The sequence below is a fragment of the Callionymus lyra genome, chromosome 8, assembly GCF_982586985.1.
Source record: "Callionymus lyra chromosome 8, fCalLyr1.hap1.1, whole genome shotgun sequence".
In the NCBI taxonomy this organism is placed as follows: domain Eukaryota; kingdom Metazoa; phylum Chordata; class Actinopteri; order Syngnathiformes; family Callionymidae; genus Callionymus; species Callionymus lyra.
This window is the reverse complement of record NC_141825.1, coordinates 6,799,751-6,827,030: the sequence shown is the minus strand read 5'-3', so window position 1 is coordinate 6,827,030 and position 27,280 is coordinate 6,799,751. Positions and strand designations below refer to the sequence as shown.

Here is a 27,280-nt window from a genome sequence, read left to right as displayed (position 1 = left end):
TTTATTACATACATTCCACTAAGTTAAATCTTCATACCATAATAGTTTTTTAATTAAAATACGTTTTATTTAATATGCTAGCTAGCTTAGCTTGTCAATAGCATTGCTATTCATGCTAATATCTTCGTAATATGTCCTGCTTACATCTCTGTAAGGCTTTTTTATTTTATTTCAAATATTCTTATTTAACTTCTTTAAATCTGACATTTAAGTTACATCACAGACAGCAGGTCTCTAAAACCCTTGCAGGAGCCAAGGTCTCAAGCAGGTAAGTTCCTCTCACCGTTTGATTTTACTTGAACGGTTCCATTAAAGTTTAAAATTAATGAGGGAAACTGTTGTCAAATTGTTTATGTGTGAATGGTTGTCAAAGCGCTTTGTGACCCTGGTCTAGAAAGGCGCTATATAAATAGAGATTATTATTATTATTATTATTATTATTATATAAAGTACATTTTAATTGGTATTCTTGCTAGCTTAGCACGTTCATAGCATTGCTAGCTATAGCATTCACTGGTTTGAATTCACCACTTTGTAAAGCTTTGTTGGTTTACAAGATTGTGATTTAAGATCTTTAAATCTGAAATTAAACTGACATCAATGCAGGAGCCAAGGTCTTAGGTAGTTGTATACGATCAATCGTAACACCTGCTACTAGTAGTAAGGAAGTGAACTTTTATAGTTAAATTGTTGAATTATTAAATTAAAGTAAATTTTAAATTGTGTTTTTGCTAGCTTAGCTCGTCAATAGCATTTGCATCTAAAGTCACCCACTGGTAAAACTTACCACCTTTGTAAGGATTTATTTAATCTTAAAAAACTGCTATTAAAATGTAAATCTCCAATTAAATTAAATGAAAAAACCAAACTATTATTTCTATTTAAAAAAAATAAATATAGGAACGTAAAAAGTAAATCAGTTGCCATGTTTTTGTTTAATGTCATTATATATATATTTAAGTAAAATAAAACCATATCCATTTTTAAAAAAATAAATTTTTAATCCATTAATTTATATGATTAAAGTCATTTTTAAAATGTTTGTGTCGCGCAGGCACGAGTTCATCACGTGACGTCATCATCGTAACCGTCAATGTAGCATAAGCTAACTGTTAGCATGCGTGTGTAAATAGTGTTGGTGGTGGCGAGGGTTAACCAAGGGTGTGTGGGTGTGTCTCTCTCTCTCTCTCTCTTTGTGTGCGTGTGTGTGTGTGTGTGTGTGTGTGTCTCTCGACTGGTTCACACACTCGTCTAGATTCTCCGGCGGTTCACTCAGACGAGCGAAGGTTAACCAGCGCCTGCCACACAAGAACACAAGTAAGTACTTTTTTTTACTGCGAGTTCAACCAACTAACTTGTCAACCGGAGGCTCAGCGACTACAAGAAGATACTTTAAAGTTCTAACGTTTATGTTTCGAACGTGGGAAACGAAGTTTTATGTAGAAATACTCCACAGTGTTGCGTTCACGGTCCCATGATGAACTTCAACTGCCAAGAGTGACATAAAAGCATGGAGCGAACGATTTAACAAACAAAACCGAAAGTTACGTAAACTAGTTTAAGTTCCTTTTTTTTTTTTTATAAAACAAGGAAACAACTAAAGCCAAATGTTTCGCTTAACAATAATTATTTTAACTTGTTTATATTTCAACGATATCAATGCTAATATTAATGTGATGTTTTCAACTTAAACGTTGACATTTTTCTTTTAAGTTTACACTTAAACTTTATACATGTGAAGTCGTAACATGTTAGTGAAGAAGTCCAGTTAAACGTTTAACATGTGAAAATAAACATAAACTAATAGAATCTGTTCATAGCGTTTCTTAAAATTTTGCTTTTACTGTAACCATAGTTACCACTTTATATAATTGTAGTATCATTTTGACAATACCTAGTCCGACATAATAGTTACCAATTTATATACTTGTAGTATCATTTTGACAATAACTAGTCCAACATAATAGTTACCAATTGATATACTTGTAGTTTCATTTTGACAATAACTAGTCCAACATAATAGTTACCAATTTATATACTTGTAGTATCATTTTGACAATAACTAGTCCAACATAATAGTTACCAATTGATATACTTGTAGTATCATTTTGACAATAACTAGTCCAACATAATAGTTACCAATTTATATACTTGTAGTATCATTTTGACAATAACTAGTCCAACATAATAGTTACCACTTTAAATACTTGTACTATCATTTTAAAAATAACTAGTCCAACATAATAGTTACCAATTCAAATACTTGTACTATCATTTTGACAATAACTAGTCCAAAATAATAGTTACCACTTTAAATACTTGTAGTATCATTTTGACAATAACTATTCCAACATATTAGTTACCACTTTATATACTTGTAGTATCATTTTGACAGTAACTAGTCCAACATAATTCACATCTTATTACGTAAGTAACAATATATACATTATATATTGATTTAAACTTGAAGTGTATTTAAAATAATAACAGTATAGTTTGTGACACAGCAACCGCTTCCTTTACTTATCTTTTCTATAGCAATAACTCCTTTGAGGCTCACAAATCTGAGTTATTTTTGATTATACACTTTTTATTTGTTGAACTATTGTGTCTGGTTTCATGTTCTGAAGTCAATTTTTTTCTCAATTATATAATCCTCAAAGGCTGCCACAGGTTTTGGGCCCAGACTCTGAACATGAAATGATGCCACACATACGGCAAAATAGAACCACATTCTCGGTCGGCGAGCCGCTGGTTTACAAAGCCGCTGAAATAACAGTGTGTCACAGGAATAGTAACCGGCCCCTAAATGACTAGTTTTGCTAGAGAAGTTGATGCTAGTGGTGATGCTGGTCTTCATCTGGCCAGCTGGAGGTTTACAGGTTGAAATAATTGTATTTAAAAAAAACTTAACCTAACATAAAAACAACAACCCAGACAGACGATTCAAAAACCAATAAATAGATGAGCGTTGAAAATTAATGTGACTTTGACGTGTTTGATGTGTCACTAAGTTGTAGAAATATTGAGATACAAAAAGTATTATTGCCATGGAAACACTCGTGTTACAGATAATAAATAACACATTTTGAGGACAGGATGTTAGATTACGGATGATGTAGCAGATGTTTAAATGGGTCATATTTGACATGGAAGAAGGGGGGGGGGGTACATTGCATGACTCTCATGTGTGAAACAGCGGATCCATGCTGGGCCCATTAAAACATTTACCATCTGTTGATCAAGCAGTGTTTGTGTGTGAATATGTGACTATTCATGTTTTGTATTGAGGTGCAAACATTAACGTAGAATAACATCATCTTTTCAATCCACTCCTGCCCCCAATCTCAGAATTATAAAGTCTAATAGCGCGAGGAATGGTTCAGGTTGTAATAAAATGTTGATACACTTACGACCGTCTAATCATGTTTTAATTGTATACTTGTTCGTAGGGGGTTTCTTTTAGGATTATATTTCAACAAATTGTGTATAAAATTAAAAATAATTTGATTTCTTTTATTTACGCTGACCATGCAAATATTCACAGTTACATTTTTTTCAATTTTTATTTCTGTGTTGCAATTAAACTCCCGGCCTCTAGATGGCAGCATTCATTACAGCCTCCGCAGCTGAAGTAACAATAAAATCCCACATATCCCCTTCCCGTTGATAACTAAGGGCGAGAGGATACAGTGACACCAGCAGCTTTTAAAGCTGATGTTTTGACATATTTTGGTCAAGAGTCATGTGGTCTGTAAATTCTGCAAAACCAAGGTCAAGTACTCAACACTACTACAAATATATCCTTGTTACTGCAGTATTGCAATATATTGTTTTGCTGCCCATGTATTGTGTTACGAGTCGTATCGCCATATTATTACAGATAAACATATTATTGTTACACAAACTGTAATTAATTTAAAGCTTACGAGGGCAAAAAAGTAAAACAAATCAAACCATTAGTCTGATTTGGTTTTGCTCGTTTTGTTGTGTTAAAGTGTGTTGTCACTGTCGCTACAAGCTAGCAAAGGAAGTGTGAAAAGATATACTTCTTTAGATCATTTTTGATGTTGGCTTCTCAAGTCATATTCCCAAAATATATCTGCAGGATTTCCCAGCCCCACTGATCCGCGTTGACCTTTACATTTTATCTCAGCATTGTTACCGTCATCGTGGTCACGCTGTGGAATAAAGCCAAGCGTCAGTGGAGGTCATCGCCAGACCTTTATTTTTAATCCATGGCCGCCGCTTAGCATTGAGACACTCAGATTATCTTCTTTGTGTTGAAGGACAAGACTGGTCGCACTATTGTGAAAGTAAAAACAATGAAAGCCTCAACAATTGGACAACTGATAGCTTGGAATATAAAAATAGATACACAATTTGTAATTGTTGTGTCTTTTATTGGGTAGAAGCTGAATCTCTACATCCGGGAAACGGTAATAAATTAAATGTGTGAAGCTAAATGATCTTCTTGTATCTTCGACAAGTAAGTCATTTGTATTTATATTGCGCTTTTCCAGACCAGGGTCACAAAGCGCTTAAACAATCAAAACAATACTCAATAAAATATATACTTAAAAGGTGAAGATAATACTGAGAACAACACAGGAGTCCCAGAAAATCAAGGAAAAGCCTGCACGGATAAAAATGTCTTAAGATGTTTCTTGAAGTATATCCCGACCCTTTTTTTTTTTTTTAAAGATCTCTCACATCAGGAAAAAGAGGTTCCAGTCATGAATGATGTGTTTGGAATCAGGGGATGGTATTAAGTGTTCCTGGTGGACTCGGCGAGCCTGGTGTTCCTCTGGTTCTTACAGCTGCTTCTCGCTGGAAAGTATTAGTCATAGAAGAGCTGGACGGCCCGAGCTAGTGTGTACCCATGAATGCACCGTTGTGACTCGGAAACTGGGATGAAAAAAAACAAAACATTTGTTCAACAGATGTGGCTGAAAGGTCTGCTCCAGCAGCCGCTGTGTGACGCAAAGATGCAAACTTAGCTTTAAAATAAAAAAAAAATCCAAGATTTAAGTCTTTCATAATCGATAGTAAACGTCACTTGAGTCAGCGTCGTTCTCTCACGGTGCTACAGAAATCTTATTGTCTTGACTGAGATGAGTTTTACTTTTTTGCCATTATTCATAACAAAACGAAAGCTACTTCCATATTATCAGTGCTACTTCTTCTCATTCCAAGGAAGGTTTTAAACTAAATTGAAGCTCTGTTTTAGTCGTTTAAAAGTCTCAACATTGTTCTGCTTCTTAGCAGCTTCCACTGAAAAGTGACTAATTTTAAAGTCCATCCATGTTAAAATGACAATAATAATCAATATTTTAAACTAAATTATATGACATTTTTATTTTTCATTTGAAATATTTTATTCTGTTTTGTATTTTATAAAAATCCTGCCGGGTATGTAGCTAGTTACGTTTTTTTTGTCTGTTACATGGTATGCCATTTTATTTTTAAATTCCAGTGGTTTTCTTATCATCCATATGTTTGTATCTTCTCGTTTGGAATATTCTAACAGTTTATTTTGGTGTCTAAACAAGAAGGAGTTGTCTCGCCTGCAGTTCACACAAAACTCTGCAGCCAGAATTCTGAGCCGCTCTAGTAGAAGAACTCACATTTCCCCAATCCTTAAAACTCTTCACTGGCTGCCAGTTTCTTTCAGGATCCATTTAAAAATTCTGGTTCTTACTTTCAGATCTATTCATGGTCAGACCTTCCATCAGTGATCTGATCCAGCCTTACACCCCAGCTCGGGCTCTGAGGTCTGTGGATCAGAATCTACTGATGGTTCCACGCACACGGTTCAGGACCAGAGGAGAGAAATCCTTCCAGACTGTTGCTCCTAAGCTTTGGAACGATCTTCCTCTGTGTTTGATGATCTACTGACTCCTTCAAGAAACATCTTAAGACATTCTTATTTGTGCTTTTCCCTGATTTTCTGGGCAGTTTGTCTTATGTCTCTTGATCTTTTAAAGAATGTATTTTAACTGTGTATTATTGTTTGATTGTTAGACCCTGGTCTAGAAAGGCGCTTTTCAAATAACTTTTAGTTACTAACTTACTTACTTACTTTATTAAAACTGTCCTGTAAATTACTTGCATGATGATTTTTGAAAACTAGACCAACACAGACGGATCTTTTGCCAAATAAGAGCAGACTTTGAGGTTTTGAGATCGATGCCTCATTTTGTCTGATACGGATGAATCCATGGATTTAATAAGAGAATCAGAAACTTAAAGTGAGATCATTTGGTCTTCAATATGTTTGAGGATCTTCCCTAAAAGCTGCTTTGCTGAATTATTCTCAAGATTTTCCTCACTCTAACTATATCTGTGAACAACCTAATTATTGTAATAAAATCTGATTCTCTAAAAGAAAATGTGCATTTATTGTCTCGTAAAGATCCGGATCAGAGCTTTTCGGGTTGTTAAAGAGTAAATGAATGAACCCGCGGAAAATAAACTGAGCTTATGTTGTTACTTTGAAGGCTGAAGCCGTTTAATCAGCAGCACGACTGTGTGGATTGTCTTTTTTTTCTAACATCTGGAAATGACCATCACTAACAAAATGTTTTTGTCTTTCAGAAGCAGAACAATGGGGAAAGGCTGCATCACAGTGACAAAGTACTTCTTATTCCTCTTCAACCTACTCTTCTTTGTAAGTATTGACGTCTATTATGTTTTTAAGTAACCAGACTTGAAGGAGGAGGAAATGATGGTCTATTATTAGAGAAGAAAAAGTGACAGAACCAGACATGAAAAAATATCAGGGGTAATAATGCCATTATGTCTTTTTTTTTGTATGTGATTGTGTTCTTAATAATTTTATTAAAATGGAAAAAGGTACAAGAGAAAAGATGAAAAAAAAAATACTAAAAGGAAAAGTAAAAGATGAAAAATGTGTTTAATTTATAATTTTGATAAATAAATGGATAGATACTTTATTAATCTGACAGATATATATTTTAAGAAAACGGTGGGAATTTCGGAAACTTCATTCCCTAAATTGCATTCACTTTAAAAAAAAATGTTTAGCCTTTTTATCTTGAAGAAATCTATTTGTATTTTTGAACTTCTGTTTATTGCCATGATACCTCATCCATATATATTGTATATTCAAGTCACCCATCAGGTAAATACAAAAAACACAATCATAAAACAACCTATATCTCGAGACCAATTGAGCTGGAACTAAACTTCACAATTTGCCAGTATCTGCATTGAACTATGTATTACAGAATCATTTAACATATTCAGACCTGAAACAAAAGAAAGGGAGAGGAGGAAGAGAAATCCACCCAGCAAGTGCTCACCAACCCACTAGTTCTTGGGAGAAAAGTAAAAGGAAACGTCAAAGAAATTCCAATCCTGAGTAAAAGTGCAACTGACGGGAGAATCTCTACGTTTTTAGTCCATCCAAAATCCAACATTGAAGTTTCAACTTTGTTTTGACTTGGTTAGTTTTTAATATACTTGAAAAACAAGGTTCATAATCTGATGAAACATTATCATCTGTCACGCTTCTACCGTTCATGTGTTTCCTGTCAGAGATGGATAAAGATTATGTGGATCCAAACTCTCACGCTAATTTGTCATGATTCTCGTGTTGGTAAAGCTGCTGTTAAACATGATATTTTTATCTTAATGTCCCTTCCTGAACTAATGAAAGTTAAAAAATAACACGATTCATTCTCACGGCCGTTTAAATTGGGCAGATTGTTGCCGAGTTTTAGGTTTGTGAGTCGTTCGCCCGAACAAAAGACGCGTTCAAACTGTCTTTTCTCCATGAAAGGAAAGTCTAGTGATCGCCTTTATGCACGAGTGCGTCACCTTTAAATAACTGATTCATGTGGTAAGTCCTGTTGTAACGGAAACGTAACGAACCGACACAAGCCCGCACACGTGCCCAGAGAGTCCCGGCGTGATCCGGCCTCGGGGGCCGAGACTCAACACAGTCGCAGACGCGTCTAAACAACAGCAGATGGTTTGGTTCAGTGCCACCTCTCTGACACCCGGGCCATGCAAAGTCCTGCTCCCCGGCTAAAACCCCCGGATCATTAAAACCTACCATGTCCAAAGTTCCGCAATGAGTCTGCAGCTGGAGATCCTTTGAAGTCGACACTCGGGAGGAAGTGTCTGTCGGTGTTGTCCATGTGGACAAATGAAAACCAGGGGAGGCCAGGAAGTGGTCGTCTAATGAAGAGTCTTTCTGACAGACCCGGGGTGTAATTACTGCTGCAGTAGGTTGGCAGCTCAATAGAGGCTCTCATTTGTGGATCCTCCGCTGAGCCCCCAGAACTCCCAAACATTTAGAACCTTCTAATTATGAGAATGGCTGAAGAACCTCATTAAAGAGCGTTTTCTAGGTCAGATTTTTACTCCAGAGTTTTATGGAAAATAGATTTAGAGATTAGTTTGTACATGAGGACAACAAGCGCTGGGGGTTTTATAAGTGTGTTGACAGTTGGGAACTCAAGGCTAGTAGAAGATATATTCCAGATGTGTCTGTAGAGGTTTGCTGGAACATCTGAAGGGTATGGATTTTTCACGTCAAAAAGTTCTTGTGTATCAAGAATGAAAAGAGCGTGAAAAAGTACGGACTTCCCAACAGGTTTGAAGGTTTCGCACGTACTTCTCAGATCCACGTCTTACTAGTCCTGTTCAGAAGTTCACGTCACAGTGGAACGACCTCATGCAAGTGTTCACAAACGTATACATATGTTTCTCATTCTGATCCTTGTTGTTTATGATCACATGATGGTTTTGTACCACATGTTTTTAGCAGCTATTTCACACAATCCTAAAAAGATGTGCAGGAATCATTATTACGTTAATTAATCATCATACGTTTTTACAGTATCATATATTTACAACAGTGTGTGATACACACATTCAATAATATTGTACAAATGTAAACTGTTAATCATTTTAAATTCATGATTTTTATCTTTTTTTTCTGATCGCAGAGAGAGTCACACACTGGTTAATTTAAATATGAGTGACATATTTAAATGAGGATGTTGAAAGGGAACACGTCTGTAAGTCGAAATCAACGTAGAGAATTCAGCGCAAAGGAAAAGTGTTTGGATTCGTTTCACGCTCAGTTACAAGATTTGTGTGCATCTTTTTCTGGATTTCAGTGCACACCTGTTTTTTAGTAGGTAATCCACACAATAATTTGTACATGAGGCCCCAGGATAAATGTGACACGACATTATTTAATTATCTACCACTGCTTCGGTTTATCGGTTCACAAAGGGTTGGAGCTTATCCCAGCTACCCTGGGCAGGAGGCTAGGGTGACCCCAGAGCAGGTGTCCAGTTTGAAACACAATAATTCAGACATAATGTAGATGGAAAGACAAAGATAGGTAAGACTCTGCTGATCCCCTTGAAACATTCCTTGTCTTGGTTTCTTCTGTATATTCTTGGAGTGTGGGAGGAAACCAGAGTAAACTCAAACAAACCCAGTGAGAACATGAGAGTCAACACAGACATGCAGCAGGTTCCCTCAAACTGGAAGTGAACCAGTAACCTTCTTGCCTAGTGCGGACACTTTGAAGTATCAGTAGAAGACTTGTATAGCAGCTCCCTAGGAAACATGAAACGTTCTGTTCAAGTTCTAAGAAATAATCTTCAGCTTCAAATGTCTTTAAAATGACACTTTATAACTGAAACAGACAAAACATGTTTCTGTATTGATGGACTGCTAATGACTATCTAGAGAGAGTTCATCATCTCAAGGTTTCTTGTAAATGAGCAAATGTTATAAACATGTTTGTATAATTAAGACTTGATTCTCTTTCACATTTTCCGCAGGTCTTCGGAGCGTTGATCATGGGCTTCGGACTTTGGGTTCTGTTTGACAACCAGAGCTTCATCGCAGTTCTACGTAAGTGAAACATGTTCGAGTGAAACGACCTGAAAACACAGGAGTCAAATATTATGGTTATCTAAATATAGGTTTAAACCAGGTGACATAATTTTGGTAAAGAAAAAAACCCAGATTTATTTTAAAAGTCTGTTGTGGCTTTTCTCTTAGAAGCGAGAAGTATATCGAGGTTAGTATCAGTTGCACATGTGTTCTGGGCCTCACTGAGGTAAAACCTTCAATCTCGGGCTCAGCAACTTCTCGACCTCCATTCGTAGACCACAAACATTTCTGAGACGAGCTGAGCTGGAGAAATGTATATTTAGACTGGACACAAGTTCAGCTTTGACTAACGCTGAGAAAAATGGCACCTGCTCCTCGATTCTTTTCAACTTTTTTTTTTAGCTGTGACCTCGCGAGAACAACCTTCTGATAATACTCCGAGTTTGCATGTTTGACCTTCTCGGGATGAAAAGGCAGTGGACTATTTACCGGTGCGAGATCCTGGACTATTGTTGCGCTGGTTCAGCTGTTCCTCCAGAGATAGCGTGAAGGATTTCCCTTTGTACGACCTCAACCTTCTTCACTTTTCCTTGTTGCTCCCGCCATAGATCGGTCGTCGTGCGACTGTCCTGACTGGAAACATCTCGCTGATCTTCAGAGGAACAGTTGCATGCTGTTTATTGATTATCTAGTGCTCTTCAGAACTTTTGTCGGACCATTAACAGGATCTCGGTGTTGTTGGTTTCTATAATTTTCTCCAGACTTGACAGATGTTCCAATAACTTCAGGGCAGTTTAATTTGTACTCGATTATCTTCCTAATATCTTGATCTATTATCGTGAGCATCTGTTGGGAAACTTTTTTTGTTTCCATATTTCCTGCGTTTCCTGCTCTTCAAATGCACTTTTTGTTTGCCATAAATCGTTGACTTCACGATGTGTTTACACAAGGAGCCTGAAGCCAAACAGTCGCCCCTTTCTCTGTCTGCAGCTCAATATCTTTTTTTTTCTTTCTCTTTTAAATGGAAAGTTCCATGAAAAACCTCCAGACGAGCTATTTTAAAAAAGAGACCTATTTGGAAATGTGCCACATTACGAGAGCGAAGGGAGTCGAGATTGGTCTCTGGCTTTCTGTGGAGGGTGGTGAGGAGAAGGAAGAAGAACTTCATGTTTTTAATGACGCTTCAAAACCTTCGTGCTGCAAATCAGATTTAGTTTTTTAGCTTGAGGGACCAAATGTGCTCCGTAGTTACTGTTTTAGTTGATGTTGTCAACACTGTTTAATTGAAAGACATAAACTGGATTTGGGAATAAACCGTGGCTTCATATTTGAGGCCCTTGTAAAGTTGGACAGAAGCCGTAAAACTGACCAAATATAAGTAGTTATAAATAGTCATCACCGTTTTAAACATTAAATGTGAAACTTGTTTCTTCTAAACCTTAGTTTCCTTCACCCCCCATTTTCCTTCCATACTAATGATATATGTAATTATAGTTACATAAATGAATGTTTTTGGAAGTTTTTTTTAAACTGTCTTGTCCCTTAGAGTAAATTATACTAAAGTACATTTCTGTCAAAATGTGTACTTGGAACTCTACTATCCAGATATTTACAAAGAAAAAGAAAACATTTTTATTAAACTTATCAGGCTCCATTCATACGAACGGAGTGATGATATTGAAATGTTGAATCCTTGAATTTGAGATTAAAATCTGAATCATTTTGTATAAATTATATTTGTCATGCTATGACATGATGAAACTTCTGGATATCCTTATTTAGTCTTGATTTTATGTGAATAACTTATGGTTTCCGTACATAAACGTTCCCGTCTCTTGTATTTTCAATGCTTTTCTATATATTTCTGTATTTAAACTATCACATCGTCTAGTTCTCGTTTACTTACATCTGGAAATCTGCTACGTTTAAATTATGTAACTAAAAAAAGCGAGAGGGCGCAGGCCTGCTCTGAACACGTATGTATAGCTCTAAATGCTACTCTGTCGCCACATAAACACGGTTCACGACATCAAGCCTGGCATGTTTAACTTCCAATTACTCCTCAAAAACACCACGTAGCATGTGCTCCTCTCGCTCCTGAACATGGCTGTAATTACAACATGTACATGAAACAAATCTTTGACATGTTTAAAAATAATGATGTCAAAGGAATTTAGGGAAATGTTCATTTCTACTTTAAGCACTGGAGTAAAAACAACAAAAAAACGGATCATTATCTTGACGTGGCTCGACAACTTTGTGATGGAATCTGTTGAAGAGATTTTGTTCTCTTCCACTAGAAGAAGTAGGTCAGACCAGACGCTGGAACTCTTTCACGTTATCTCTCTTCTCTTCATCCTTTTAGTGTCTTTTCTTTTCCTCTTTTCTCTCACAGATGCAAAAAAGGGGGAAATCGATTAATCTTGCGGAGCATTGACTTGTCTTGTTACGACTCTCTTCTGAGCTATTAAAATAATCTACTGTGGGAGAAAACTAGAATTTCCTTCTTTGAAATCAGTGGGAAAATATGTTTGTCTTGAGCCGGAACAAACTTCTCACGAGGTCTTCAAGCTTATTTATTTTATTTCCTGCTGAGAGATGAACTGAGGCTGCACGAGGGATTGAAATGATCTATAGAGTGTGTTATTAAATGCATGTTTTATCCTTCAACTGATGTTTTCTCTGCAGAGGAGTCCTCGGAGACGGTGAAAGTGACGTCGTACATCCTCATCAGCATCGGCTCATTATCGATGGCCATGGGTTTCTTCGGTTGCATCGGCGCCATCTACGAAATCCGTTGTCTTCTCGGTTTGGTGAGGAACCAAATCATTTTGTTGATTCTGTCCTTTCCTTTCAAAACTTCACAATATATCACAACTAAAAAAAGGAAATACATCTTCATCTTTCAGAATGATTGAATGTCCAGCACAATCGATGTTTGGATTTCATCGTGTGATCAACATTCAAAATTACTTTTTTATTTATTTATTTAAGCATATTCAATATAACCCAATATTCATACTATATAGGAAAGAAGAGATTACTATCCCCATGAATAAATACATAAAACATTTATCAGATGTGGTAAATGTTTACAAAAAATAAAGATTTTAAACATTTAATAAGAATAACTGTAAAATGCAAAAAGAAAGATTTATATTAAAAAGAATTAACAAATTTGTTAGAAAAAGTCATGTAAAGTAAAGTAAAGATAATTTGGAAAGATTTTTCTAGACCAGTGACACAGAGCACTTTAACAATCACAAACAATACACAGTTAAATATATATACTTTTAAAAATCAAGACACATAAGACAAACACAGGAGTCACAGAAAATCAGGTAAAAGCACAAATTAAAAGTTCCTAAGATGTTTCTTGAAGGAGTCAGTAGATCATCAAACACAGAGGAAGATCGTTCCATAGTTTAGGAGCAACAGTCTTGAAGGATTTCTCTCCTCTGGTCCTGAAGCGTGTTCAGGAACCATCAGTAGATACTGATCCACAGACCTCAGAGCCCGAGCTGGGGTGTAAGGCTGGATCAGATCACTGATGGAAGATCTGACCATGAATAGATCTGAAAGTAAGAACCAGAATTTTAAAATGGATCCTGAAATAAACTGGCAGCCAGTGAAGAGTTTCAAGGATCGGAGAAATGTGAGTTCTTCTACTAGAGCGGCTCAGAATCCTGGCAGCAGAGTTTTTTATTAACTGCAGGCGAGACAGATCCTTCTTGTTTAGACACCAAAATAAACTGTTACAATAGTCTAAACAAGAAGACACAAACACATGGATTACAATCTCCAGATCTTGTTGGGACATAATTTTCCTAAATTTATGTTGTATAGTCAGAAAATAGACAAATAAAAATGTAAATAAACAAATGTAACAAGTCTTTCTGAGAGTGTTGGTGATAAAAGAGTGTGTGTTGTCCACCTGCTACTTGGAACACTCGATATATCACTGCTGACACTACAACCTTTTCCTCATGTCTGCTGGTGTAAGAGCCCAGTTCTCCCAGCATGTGTTCACTCGGGATAAAGCTAGTGAGGTGCATGAGGGGGGGGGGGGGGGCAACAACAACCAGACCTGGTCTGCTGTGACCTACTTCTGCTAGTGACAGTGACCAGCTGGCACGAGGACCCCCCTTTAGAGTCGCACACACACACAAACGGTTAAGAGATTAGCTTCACACACATGTCGGATTCTACCTCAACTCAACCCACAAGATTTTTATATTCACCAAAAACTGACTTTAACAGGTTCCAAATTTCCAACAAATTATTTTCCTTCAACCTCAGTGTTATTAAAATTGTCTTTATAATTGTTTACGTCGATAATCTCTGTCCCTTATCTTAAGCACTGGCATCTTTATTCCTCACCAGATCAACATTAACATGGATATACTTTGATTTTAGGGCCACGTACATTACTTGTCGGGCTGGATTCGGCCTCAAGTTTGACTTGTATTTAATATTTATTAAAGATATTTGAATCAAGTAATTTATAATTAGATATTTTTATGATGTCTAGAGTGGAGGATTTGACATGTGCTCTTTGAACTGAACTTGAGTCAGACTCTGAAGAGAAATAATTTTTTTTATTGATTTCTAAGATTTGGAAATATATGCTCCCGACTGGTTATGTCAGTTTTTTTTTGTTTTTTTTTATATCTATATTTATGACCCAGAGACCAAACAAGGGATGCCACAAACACATCTGTTTTCGGGGCTCCGGGTCACCTTGACCAAGAGACAACACAAGGGATACCACAAAAACATTTGTTTTCAGGCTCCCGGGTCACTTTGACCCCGAGATAACATGAGGTTTAAAAAACAAAATTTAATTTTAATTATTATATCATGAAAATATTATTTCTGTTTTCTAATGGACATTTCTGCTTTTGATTTAGTTTTTCTCAGTGTATGTTGCCTTGTCCTGACGATCTGTTTTGACTGATCCATGTGCAAAATGAATAAACACATTCATAAAAATATATATAAAAATGTAAAAAAGACATTATGTTATAGAATTTTTTATGGCACCTTAAAAACAAATTTCTGTCGCACAGGTCAAAACTTTCAATATGATGAAGTTTGAGTTTTTCAAGTTCGTTGAAGGGTTAAACGTCTCAAATACTCGACAGAAAAAGTCCCACATGTGAAGTGGTTTCACAGAAGTTTCTCAGGAGAACGATGAGTCAAAATCTTCTCATGACGTAAAGCACACACTTTTATCCTCAAGGGAAGGAGAACCTTTTCTAACCAGTAGAAAAGAAAAGCTTTTCTCGCCTCTTCCATTCTTTCTTTGTCCCTCGAAAATAGGAAAATGTTAATGATGTCATTTCTCTTCTTCCTTCCAGTATTTCACCTGCCTCCTCCTCATCCTCATCGCCCAGGTGACGGCCGGCGTTCTCATCTACTTCCAGAGAGATCGGGTAAGTCTGGGCTGAACCTGGTCCGAGCTTCACGAGTGCGACTGGAGGGAGGAAGTCATGTGTAGCAGGTGGTCTCAGCTGTGCAGAGACACTTGTGTCGTTTTTGTGCGACAATTGCCGTCAGACTGTGCAGTTACACCTGCCGACCTAAAAACTAAAAATACTGAAGCTCAAATAGTTTTTTATAACTCTATTACCTCTGCTATGGAGGTAGCTTAACTATTTGTATCTCTAATTAAATCAAAATGACCATCTGTATCAAAGATGTGTTTGAAGGATTTTTCAGGATTTGTGGAAAGAGATACAGAAGGAGTCGCTGTATGGTGTTGTGTGAGTGTGTTTTGGAATGTCTTGGTACCTAGACACACCTGATTCATGGATCATGTTGGTACTGACGATATTTCAAATGCTTAAAAAGGAATCAAACTTGAATTTTTTTTAATTTAAGACCATACATTTTGGTTACAGAAACACAACAAAACAATTTTTGGGATTCGCGTGTATGCAGTGAATTAAGTTTATATATTTTAATACTGCTTCGAAACCCGCACGACATCAAGATGGAACCATAGAACAACACTTAAAAGTAAGCATTTGTTCTTTGTAACATAACGAACCTCTATGGTGGAGATAACAATGGGTTCGACTGCCGAATTGGCGTCACAAGTAGGATTTACCAACTCATCAGTGTGTGTTTGTACAAAACTCCATGCATTGAAATATTGACATTATAAAATTATCCTAAGCTCCGCCCACTGAAAACATTTTGTTGTTCTGGAGATGAAATCTTATTGACCATAACGACACCCACTCTGCTGTGATTGGTCAAGCATGGAGGTTTGTCACTCTGCATCATCAATCCCGGAAGTCTCCACCTCCAAGGGACTCGTTGTATAAACAAAGTGGGCGTGATTACAGCTGGCTGCAGGAGGAGTCATAATGGACTCTCGTAACCTCTCGTTTGTCTAGATTTCAGAGCAGCTTTATAAAGTAATAAGTTGAAAACATGGTCATGATGAGGGACTTACTGTGTCTTGGAGAGAAGAACATTTACTACATGTCAGGAGAGTTGAAATTTGACATTAATTTATATTTATGTAAACAGGAGACATATTTTAGCTATTAATGAACTTATGTTGTGTTGTTCTCGTGATGTAACACACTCGGTGAATCACGTTCATTTCATGTGTGTTGAAACAGTGTGTGAGGTGAAGGGAGTGTTGTGTTTGATCTCAGACTGGTTTCGTGAACCCTCCCTCCCTGAACTTGGCCCCCTCAGAACTCTGATCCCCTCAGCTGTGTGCACTGCAGCTTGTGGCTCTTCTGTGTGTGTGTGTGTGTGTGTGTGTGTGTGTGTGTGTTTGTGTGTGTATGTATGGTGTGTGTGTGTGTGTGTGAGGGCTCCTCCGTCAGCATGTGCTCTCTGTGTTTAAGGCTAACCACAGTCGGGCGGTGCTCATTCCCAGAATAGGGTGAGGTCGAGTCTGACTTCCCCCGAAACCGACCTCTGCAGATACATCACCGTCTTTTTCGACCACATTTACGCCATGTACCACTTTTATTGATGCAGCCGATACCGTAGCAGTGAGTGATGGACTGGTGACGCGTCGAGACGCCTCGTCCTCACTTTCAGAGCCCACCAGATGTCGCTGTCCGCTCTACAGCTTATATTAATCGAGCAATAGTATCTAGACCAATAGCGCCACCAGCTGAGGAAAACGATGTCAGAGCTTCATGAAGCTTCTCCTGCGAATCACTTAAATTTTGGTGACGTCTCAGTTGGAGGTTATCAATGAAAGAGTCTGGATTAGAGGTGAAGATGAGACCGTTAAGTTTCCAGCAAAGCAACTTAAACGCACACAAAAAAAAACAACCTTTAAATTAAAAAAAAATATCAATACAAAACTCAAAGTTTTAAATAAAATAAATAAATGTAATGCTTAAATAAGTAAACTTGTCAAACCCACAATATAAACTTCAATTAACACTTCAGGAACATCTAATACTTCTAAGTAGTATTACACTCATGAAACAATTTGATATATTTCACATACATTTAAGTGACGTCTTTTAATTGTTCAAATCTCTTTTGAAACTGAAACCAAAATATAAGTCCAAACATCAGCTTTAAAAGCTGCGGGAGTCGACTGTATCCTCTCGTCCTCAGTCATCGTCGATATTTCATTCTTCCTTTAGCTGTGGAGGACGTAATGACTGCTGCCATCTAGAGGCCGCGAGTTTAGTTGCAACACTAAAATGAACATACCCTGTAAATATTTGTATGTTCATTTAAAATAATAATAAAAAATCAAATTGTTTTATATTTACTTGATTTAAATAAATTAAAAAACGTTCGTAAAAAGAAAGTATGATTTGAAAGTATAAACAAACACAAAAAAAGGAAATAAAACAACTAAAATGATGATATCGGGGCAGATAAAATGGCGGATGGTCGATCTGTGCATCTGTTGATTTTACGGTTGATGGTTCGACTCCCGCTGAGGCGAGAAGGAAGTCCTTCATTTCTCTGGTTGTCTGACTAAATCAAGTTCTCCTCGAACCCACAAAGCCGCACAAAACAATGTTCACACAGCGACCGCCGCTCCTTTGTTTGGGATCTTGAAAAAGGAAAAGTTTGTCTGAAGTTTGTTGTTTTCGACCGTAGTTGAAGCACGAGATGTCCAACATCATCAAGGGGATGATCGTCAACTACACGGGTCAGAACAGGACGTCGGAGAACACGTGGGACTACATTCAGAAGACGGTGAGAGTCCGGCAAACACTCACACGTTTGGACTTTCAAATAAAACTAAAGGCCTCTGTGTGTCTTCCCAGATGAAGTGCTGTGGCTGGACCGGGCCTGGCAACTGGTCCGACAACCTCCTGGTGAAGAACAGCTCCAAGAACTTGTACCCGTGCTCCTGTCGCAACGACTCGCTCCCGGGAACCGACGTCCGGGCCGGGGGTCTTTGTGATCACCTGTCCTCGGATTTACCCGTCTATGAAATGGTAAACTTTCTTTTTTTTAAATCCTAGTTTTATAAGAAATCATCTCAGATCCACAACATAGTTTGACGTTTCAATCATTTAAATGTATACGAATACATAGTTAAACTATTGTTAAATATGTTTACGGCTGGAGTTATGAACTTTTTCTAAATGATATGAAAAAATAATGTATAGTTAAGATCAATAGAGTTTAATGGCAGTAAAACTACTAAAATCACTCAGTTGTCATATTGTTGAATATTTAATACAAATATTAAATAAAATATTTCTTAAATTCAGTGCATTTTTTCAATATATTACATCTTTTAATGTAATTTAAAGAATATTGTTTGACTTTTAATCTCTATTAAACATATTTCTTGTGAAGTCATAAGGTGACAATGATGCTTAACATCAATTATTGAATGTATAAATGCATTTAATAATCTTTAAATATTATTATTATAGTATTTTGTACAACAAAAATATTCTGGTTTGTTTTCTTTTCTATTACTTGCATTGAACATTTTTTTGCATTTTGGTTTTATTTTTTAAGCTTCAAAATGTTTTTAACATGTTATTTCTATATCGAACACGAACAACTCTCACAGACCTCAGAAGTATTTACACACTGGGTTTGTACTAAAGATGAATAATCTACTTTAAAAAGGAAACTAAAGAAGAGTTTTGAATCATTTTTTAAATGATGATACAAAACACACTAGGAATCATTCTTAAGACTTAAATTACTAACAAGAGTTTACAGCATTGCAGTAACACTGTTCCAACAGTAGGGGGTGCCAGAATGTAAAACTTCAGTTTGACACACTAGGGCTTAATGGAGTCTCTATTTGTATAACCTTTACCAGCTTAATAATAGTTGAATCGTGTTTTAAGGAAGATATAGAATTAAAGCCTCTGTTATAAAATGTTGTTGATGTTACTATCGCCTCAATTTTACAAACAATGCAGTTTCTATGTGTCTTCACTTTTATCTGAGGTTTCTTTCCAAACGTCCACTTGATAAACTCCCGCTGAAAAAGTGTTTCCTGATCCTGACACTGAAGGTTTTCTCTGCTTGTGTAACACGACGAGCACTTAAACCGAGACGTGTCGAGCGATGGTTCCAACACCAGCGTCGTTCCCCCCTCGGCACCATTGTTTTCCCAGAGTCCTCTCTGCCTCCTCCGCCCCCGTTATCCTTCCTCGCAACCACTCGGTCCAAAAGAAGCAAGTCTTGTTTTTACAGGACCTTAGTTCACGTCCGACTGGACTCATGTCCTCATTCATGTCCTCTCGCTCCTGCTGGATGAATGAACCCCCTCTGATATTTGTGTGTGTGTGTGTGTGCGTGTGTGTGTGTTCAGGGCTGCATCACCAGTGTGGAGAAGTGGCTTCTGGACAACTGTGGAGTCATCCTTGGCATCTGCCTCAGCATCGCCGTCATCGAGGTAAATGTTCCTTCAATGTTCCCTCAACTCATGCTCATGTTCCTGCTCTACTGATGTCTTGGTGAAACGGATGACGAGGTGTTATGACACATGTTTCCACACTAGAGGGCACTCTTTTTTAACTCTCAGTTTTTTTTAAACTGCTAGCGCCCCCTTCTGAACAGCTGGTAATGTGTCATGATATAGTGTCAAATTGTTTTAAAGACACTAGAGGTCATTCTCTGCTTTACAATCGTAGTCTATGAAACAATTATTCAATCAAACAGCGCCACCTGCTGATCTTAAGGCTTATCATGAAACTTTAATATATTATAATATAATAATAATTATTTAAAAAATACATTATTTTAAATACAAATAAACTTTCTCAGCATGAAAATATTTAATATATCTTTACTAATGTTTTGTATATTTCCTACAGATTAGCCTTAACATTATGACCACCAGCTTAATATTAAAAAAGGTTGTCGGTTCAATTCTCTGTTGCAGCTTTTCGGGATGATTCTGTCCATGTGTCTGTGCAAGAGCGTCGTCGTGGAGGATTACACCAAAGTCCCCAAGTACTGACGGAGTCACACCTGTGTGTCCTCCTCACACTCACCTACACAAACCTGTGCACACACTTTCATCTGTAGTCGACGCAGGTTTGCGACCGGCCGACAGGGGGCGACATTCGTCTTCAAATTTATCTCTGGACTCCCTTGTAGAACTTTGTTCACAAGTTACACTTTTTACTTTCAGTTTCTTCTTTTTTCTACATGTTTTAAACTCACCAACTTTTCTTTGCTACACCTTGATGAAGACGGAGCACTTTAGTGGCGTCACATGATGCGAGGTCACATGACCACGATTTTTTTCCTGACATCGTCTCAGGTCACGTGATCTGACCTCGACCCCGTTTGTCTTCGTGCATTCAAACCAAACACAAGAAAAAAGTCTAAAAAGATGTAAACTTTAGTTCAAACCTGTCGCGTTCTTCATTTCAAACGTTCATCTTCTGTCTCTTTTTCATAATCTGTCGCTCGTTCAAAGTGTTTCTGTGTCGTTCACAGCATTTATTTAATTTGTTTGTAAAATGAAGGTTTTTGTATGTGTTTTAAATATTTTCTACACTTTTGAAAAGAACAAATGACTTGTGTTGGAACAGATTTGTATTTCTTTAATTATTGATATAGTAGAAATAAACCTGTAAGTTAATTTATCTTGTGTTTTTTTCATCATTCTTGTCAGCATTTGTGAGCGCTGTGACCTGTCAATCGCTCACGTGTTACCCCGACTAGCTGAAACTCCTCATTAATGAAGAATAAACTACGTTACACAACTTTAGATGTAAAGCACTTTGTATCAACAATCATTGTGTAATAGAAGTTGTTTTTTTAAAACTCCCTTTAAATATCAAGTCTTCATAATTTAGTTAAAATCTTAATTTCCAAGACTATTCAAATCTAAAGCCTTTCAAAACTTAGTTCAAATCTTAATTTTAATGACTATTCAAATGTAAACCCTTTTATAACTAAGTTCAAATCTTGGATCAATAAAGTTTTACCTTACCTTACCTTACCTTAATTTACATGACTTCAAATCTAAACTTTTTTACAACTTAATTAAAATCTTAATTTTCATGACTATTCAAATCTAAAGCCTTTCATAATTTAGTTAAAATCTTAATTTTCATGACTATTCAAATCAAAACCCTTTAATAACTTAATAACATCTTAAGTTTTCGTAACTTAAATGTCTTAAACGAACTGCTTCGTTTGTTGTTATTGTAGTACAATCATGAACCTGAAGGTGGCAGTAGATCCTCACGCTTCTCTTGAAGTCAAACTACATGTTGGAATCACGAGATCTTTTTTGTGTAGTTGAATGAATATTATTTAAAAGATCGATAAACAAATAAATAAATAAGTTAAGATATTTGAGTCATTCTTACTCACAATTGGTTCAATCTCATCTTTGCAAGACAAGCGTTTAAACGTTTGCTGAACAAATCAATAAAAATGTTTTAAGTGGTTTTAATATTTTTCTATAAATTTTGTTTTTATGTTAAATCCAAATCAGCCAAGTTCAATGGAGTTTTATTTCCAGAGACCACTAGATGGCGCTATTTGCTCTAAAATAGTTTCTTTTAAGCGACTATTTTAAGGATGGTTTCCAGGAGCGCCACCTACTGAGCGTGAAACATGATGACACTGTGTCACGAGGCTTCATCAGAACATTAAAGTAAATGTATGTTTTATATTTTGATGATTTGATGGTTTGTGTTCAGAACAAATCAAGGTCAAATCTACTGTCAATCACAGAGTCAGGATGATTGATGGATGGATGATTGAGGAGTCCACAGAGACGGAGGGACGTAGAGATTCGACATGGAAACTTTTCTGTCACCAGCGAGTTTCAAACCAGAGTCGCTCACTCTGTTGATTCAGCAGGAGGACGACGACAGCCGTCAATCATCAGCTCTTCCGCTGGACTTCCTGCTCTCATTGTGTTCACTCGGAACCCCCTGTGACCCCCCACTGACCCCTGCAAGCCCCCCACCCCGACTCCACCTGCAGGTCGACCTCATCCGTGCAGATGTTCACTGGTTTCCTGTTTTTGTCTCTCCTCGTGTCTCTCCGGCGCCCTCTGTTGACGCCTGTAATCATGTTTACTGTCAGGTGGGTTCGAGTCCCGGCGTCCTTGTTCAGACCAGTGACTCTGAGAGGGTCCGTGTGAGTCACACATGAAGAATCATGTTTGTGACTCACACTGACTCTGAGAGGGTCCGTGTGAGTCACACATGAAGAATCATGGTTGTGACTCACACCGACTCTGAGAGGGTCCGTGTGAGTCACACATGAAGAATCATGTGTTTCCTGGAACATGTGACCTTCAGAGCAGTGAGTCGTCGACACGTCAACGTTTTTAATTCAATGATGGTTTTAAATCTGGTCACTGAAGAATCAAGAGAACAAACTGAAGCAGGAGCTGAAGGTTCATCAACCTGTGATGATGATGATGATGATGAGGAAGAAGATGATGATGATGATAGGGTTGATGAGGATGATGATGATGAAGATAGGGATGATGATGATGATGAAGATAGGGATGATGATGATGATGATGAAGATGAAGATGATGAGGATGATGATGAAGATGATGAGGATGAAGATGATGATAGGGTTGATGAGGATGAAGATGATGATGATGATAGGGATGAAGTTGAGGATGATAGGGATGATGAGGATGAGGACGATGATGATGATGATAATGATAGGGATGATGATGATGATGATGAAGACGATGATAATGACGACAATGATGAGGATGATGATGATAGGGTTGATGAGGATGATGATGATGATGATGAAGATAGGGATGATGAGGATGATGATGATGAAGATGATGAGGATGATGGGGATGATGAGGATGAGGACGATGATGATGATGATAATGATAGGGATGATGATGATGATGAAGACGATGATGATAATGATAATGATAGGGATGATGATGATGATGAAGACGATGATAATGACGACAATGATGAGGATGATGATGATAGGGTTGATGAGGATGATGATGATGATGATGAAGATAGGGATGATGATGATGATAGGGATGATGAAGATGATGATGAGGATGATGATGATGAAGATGATGAGGATGATGGGGATGATGAGGATGAGGACGATGATGATGATGATAATGATAGGGATGATGATGAAGACGATGATGATAATGATAATGATAGGGATGATGATGATGATGAAGACGATGATGATGACGATGATGATGATGGTGAAGACGAATAAGAAGATGATGACGATGATGATGATGGTGATGGTGAAGACGAATAAGAAGATGATTATAATGGTGATGATGACGACGATGAAGATAAAAATGATGATGATAATGTTTGTTCTTTTTGTTCATTAACTCAACTTTGGACTGTTTTGCTGACTCAGCTCTGATGTCTGCATGTATGTGTGTGTGTATGTATGTCTGTGTATGTATGTGGGTTTGTGTGCATGTGCGTGTGTGGGTGTGTTCGTTTGCATGTGGGTGTGTACGTGCGTTTGTGTGTGTATGTGTGCGTGGGTGTGTATGTATGTGAAGGTACGTTAAGTCATTTATATTTGTAAGTAAGTAAGTAAGTAATATTTATTTATATAGCGTTTTCCAGACCAGGGTCACAAAGCACTTAAACAATCAAAACAATACTCAATAAAATATATACTTTAAAGATCAAGATAACACTGAGAACAACACAGGAGTTCCAGAAAATCAAGGAAAAGCCTGAACAAATAAAAATGTCTTAAGATGTTTCTTAAAGGAGTCAGTAGATCATCAAACACAGAGATCTCAGAGCCCGAGCTGGGGTGTAAGTCTGGATCAGATCACTGATGGAAGGTCTGACCATGAATAGATCTGAAAGTAAGAACCAGAATTTTGAAGTCGATCCTGAAAGAAACTGGCAGCCAGTGAAGAGTTTTAAGGATCGGAGAAATGTGAGTTCTTCTACTAGAGCAGCTCAGAATTCTGACTGCAGAGTTTTGTATGAACTGAAGGCGAGACAGTATTTACTTCAAAGGTCAATTTGTAGAGCGCTCGTGTGTGTATGTGTGGGTGTGTATGTGTGTGTGTGTGTGTGTGTGTGTGAGTGTTTGTGAGTGTGTGTCGGTGTGTATGTTTGAACGTGCGTCTTTGTGTGTCTGTAAAGATATGAAAAGTTTATATATTTCAAAACGGTACTTTATGTTTTTCTTGTATTTTGGTTTCACTTACATTTCGTTGACGTGTTTTAAGATCCAAATAATCCAACACTGTTGTATAAACAAATGTGGGTCGAAGTGAAGTTTGTTCGTGTCGCGCTGACTTTAAACTGAGGCTTTCATGTTGGATTGAATCACTGGGTCAAGGCTACGACGTCTCCTCACGTGAGCTGCTGTCACTTTCACTCTATCTCTCTATCTTCTCTTTCACTCTATCTCTCTATCTTCTCTTTCACTCTATCTTTCTATCTTCACTTTCTCTATCTTTTCTTTCACTCTATCTCTCTATCTTCTCTTTCTCTATCTTCACTTTCACTCTATCTCTCTATCTTCACTTTCACTCTATCTTCACTTTCACTCTATCTCTCTATCTTCTCTTTCTCTCTATCTTCTCTCACTCTATCTCTCTATCACTCTATCTCTCTATCTTCTCTTTCTCTCTATCTTCTCTCACTCTATCTTCACTATCGCTCTATCTCTCTATCTTCTCTTTCACTCTATCTCTCTTTCTTCACTTTCTCTATCTTTTCTTTCACTCTATCTCTCTATCTTCTCTTTCTCTATCTTCTCTTTCACTCTATCTCTCTATCTTCACTTTCTCTATCTTTTCTTTCACTCTATCTATCTTCACTTTCTCTATCTTCACTTTCACTCTATCTATCTTCACTTTCACTCTATCTCTCTATCTTCACTTTCACTCTATCTCTCTATCTTCTCTTTCTCTCTATCTTCTCTCACTCTATCTCTCTATCTTCACTATCACTCTATCTCTCTATCTTCTCTTTCACTCTATCTCTCTATCTTCACTTTCTCTATCTTTTCTTTCACTCTATCTCTCTATCTTCTCTTTCTCTATCTTCTCTTTCACTCTATCTCTCTATCTTCACTTTCTCTATCTTTTCTTTCACTCTATCTCTCTATCTTCTCTTTCTCTATCTTCACTTTCACTCTATCTCTCTATCTTCACTTTCACTCTATCTATCTTCACTTTCACTCTATCTCTCTATCTTCTCTTTCTCTCTATCTTCTCTCTCTCTATCTCTCTATCTTCACTATCACTCTATCTCTCTATCTTCTCTTTCACTCTATCTCTCTATCTTCTCTTTCACTCTATCTTTCTATCTTCACTTTCTCTATCTTTTCTTTCACTCTATCTCTCTATCTTCTCTTTCTCTATCTTCACTTTCACTCTATCTCTCTATCTTCACTTTCACTCTATCTTCACTTTCACTCTATCTCTCTATCTTCTCTTTCTCTATCTTCTCTTTCACTCTATCTCTCTATCTTCACTTTCTCTATCTTTTCTTTCACTCTATCTATCTTCACTTTCTCTATCTTCACTTTCACTCTATCTATCTTCACTTTCACTCTATCTCTCTATCTTCACTTTCACTCTATCTCTCTATCTTCTCTTTCTCTCTATCTTCTCTCACTCTATCTCTCTATCTTCACTATCACTCTATCTCTCTATCTTCTCTTTCACTCTATCTCTCTATCTTCACTTTCTCTATCTTTTCTTTCACTCTATCTCTCTATCTTCTCTTTCTCTATCTTCTCTTTCACTCTATCTCTCTATCTTCACTTTCTCTATCTTTTCTTTCACTCTATCTCTCTATCTTCTCTTTCTCTATCTTCACTTTCACTCTATCTCTCTATCTTCACTTTCACTCTATCTATCTTCACTTTCACTCTATCTCTCTATCTTCTCTTTCTCTCTATCTTCTCTCTCTCTATCTCTCTATCTTCACTATCACTCTATCTCTCTATCTTCTCTTTCACTCTATCTCTCTATCTTCTCTTTCTCTCTATCTTCTCTCACTCTATCTCTCTATCTTCACTATCACTCTATCTCTCTATCTTCTCTTTCACTCTATCTCTCTATCTTCACTTTCACTCTATCTCTCTATCTTCACTTTCTCTATCTTTTCTTTCACTCTATCTCTCTATCTTCTCTTTCTCTATCTTCTCTTTCACTCTTTCTCTCTATCTTCTCTTTCACTCTATCTTCTCTTTCTCTCTATCTTCTCTATCTTCTCTTCCACTCTATCTTCACTTTCACTCTTTCACTCTATCTTTTCTTTCACTCTACCTCTCTATCTTCACTTTCACTCTTTCACTCTATTTTTTCTTTCACTCTATCTCTCTATCTCCACTTTCACTCTTTCACTCTTTCTCTCTTTCTCTCTCTCTCCCTCTATCTTCTCTTTCTCCATCCACACGGTCAACAAACCAGAGACAGGAAGTGAACGTCCAGCATTGAAATGACAAAAACTCATAAATATTCTCCACATATACACGTCGTATAAATTTATATTTACTGATGAATCAATTTAAACTGTGGTGAATATTTTCTACAGTCATTAACATGTTTGCTGTGATAAGAAGATTATTGTGTTGAGCACAAATGAAGAGAGAAATCACAGAAGAAACACAAAAGAAAATCATTATTGTTGCAGAGAAAATCTTCTCTGATTAAATCAGTTTAAGCTCGAGATCCAGCATCCCATAATAAGTGTCTGCACGGCCACTGACCAATCAGGAGGCTGTTCACGGAGGAAGATAAATAATACAATTTCACTTTTAAGACATTTTATTGAGCATTTTGTGAGTCAATAAACATCAAGACAAACAGACAAACAAACGATTTCATGAACATAGATTAGCATGTTAGCTACATGCTATCTGTTGGTTACATATTAGCATGTTAGCTACATGCTATATGTTGGTTACATATTATCATGTTAGCTACAGATTAGCATGTTGG

The 27,280-nt window shown here is 37.1% G+C and overlaps 1 protein-coding gene across 3 annotated transcripts; it reads left to right on the top strand.

Annotated features, from left to right (window-relative positions):
* The first annotated feature begins 1,149 nt into the window (after positions 1-1,149).
* On the top strand, positions 1,150-20,960 carry cd82b (CD82 molecule b). Of its 3 annotated transcripts, none has more exons than XM_087797900.1 (9): positions 1,150-1,321; positions 6,601-6,670; positions 9,831-9,903; positions 12,574-12,698; positions 15,246-15,320; positions 17,986-18,084; positions 18,156-18,329; positions 19,676-19,759; positions 20,249-20,960. In XM_087797900.1, exons 2-9 carry the CDS (start codon positions 6,608-6,610, stop codon positions 20,324-20,326), a joined length of 771 nt encoding a protein of 256 aa, XP_087654026.1. In that variant the 5' UTR covers positions 1,150-1,321; positions 6,601-6,607; the 3' UTR covers positions 20,327-20,960. The 3 variants fall into 3 exon arrangements, with proteins under 3 accessions (XP_087654026.1, XP_087654024.1, XP_087654025.1); XM_087797898.1 differs by having other exon boundaries at positions 1,189-1,317; positions 6,598-6,670; XM_087797899.1 differs by having other exon boundaries at positions 1,271-1,317.
* Positions 20,961-27,280: the final 6,320 nt, after the last annotated feature.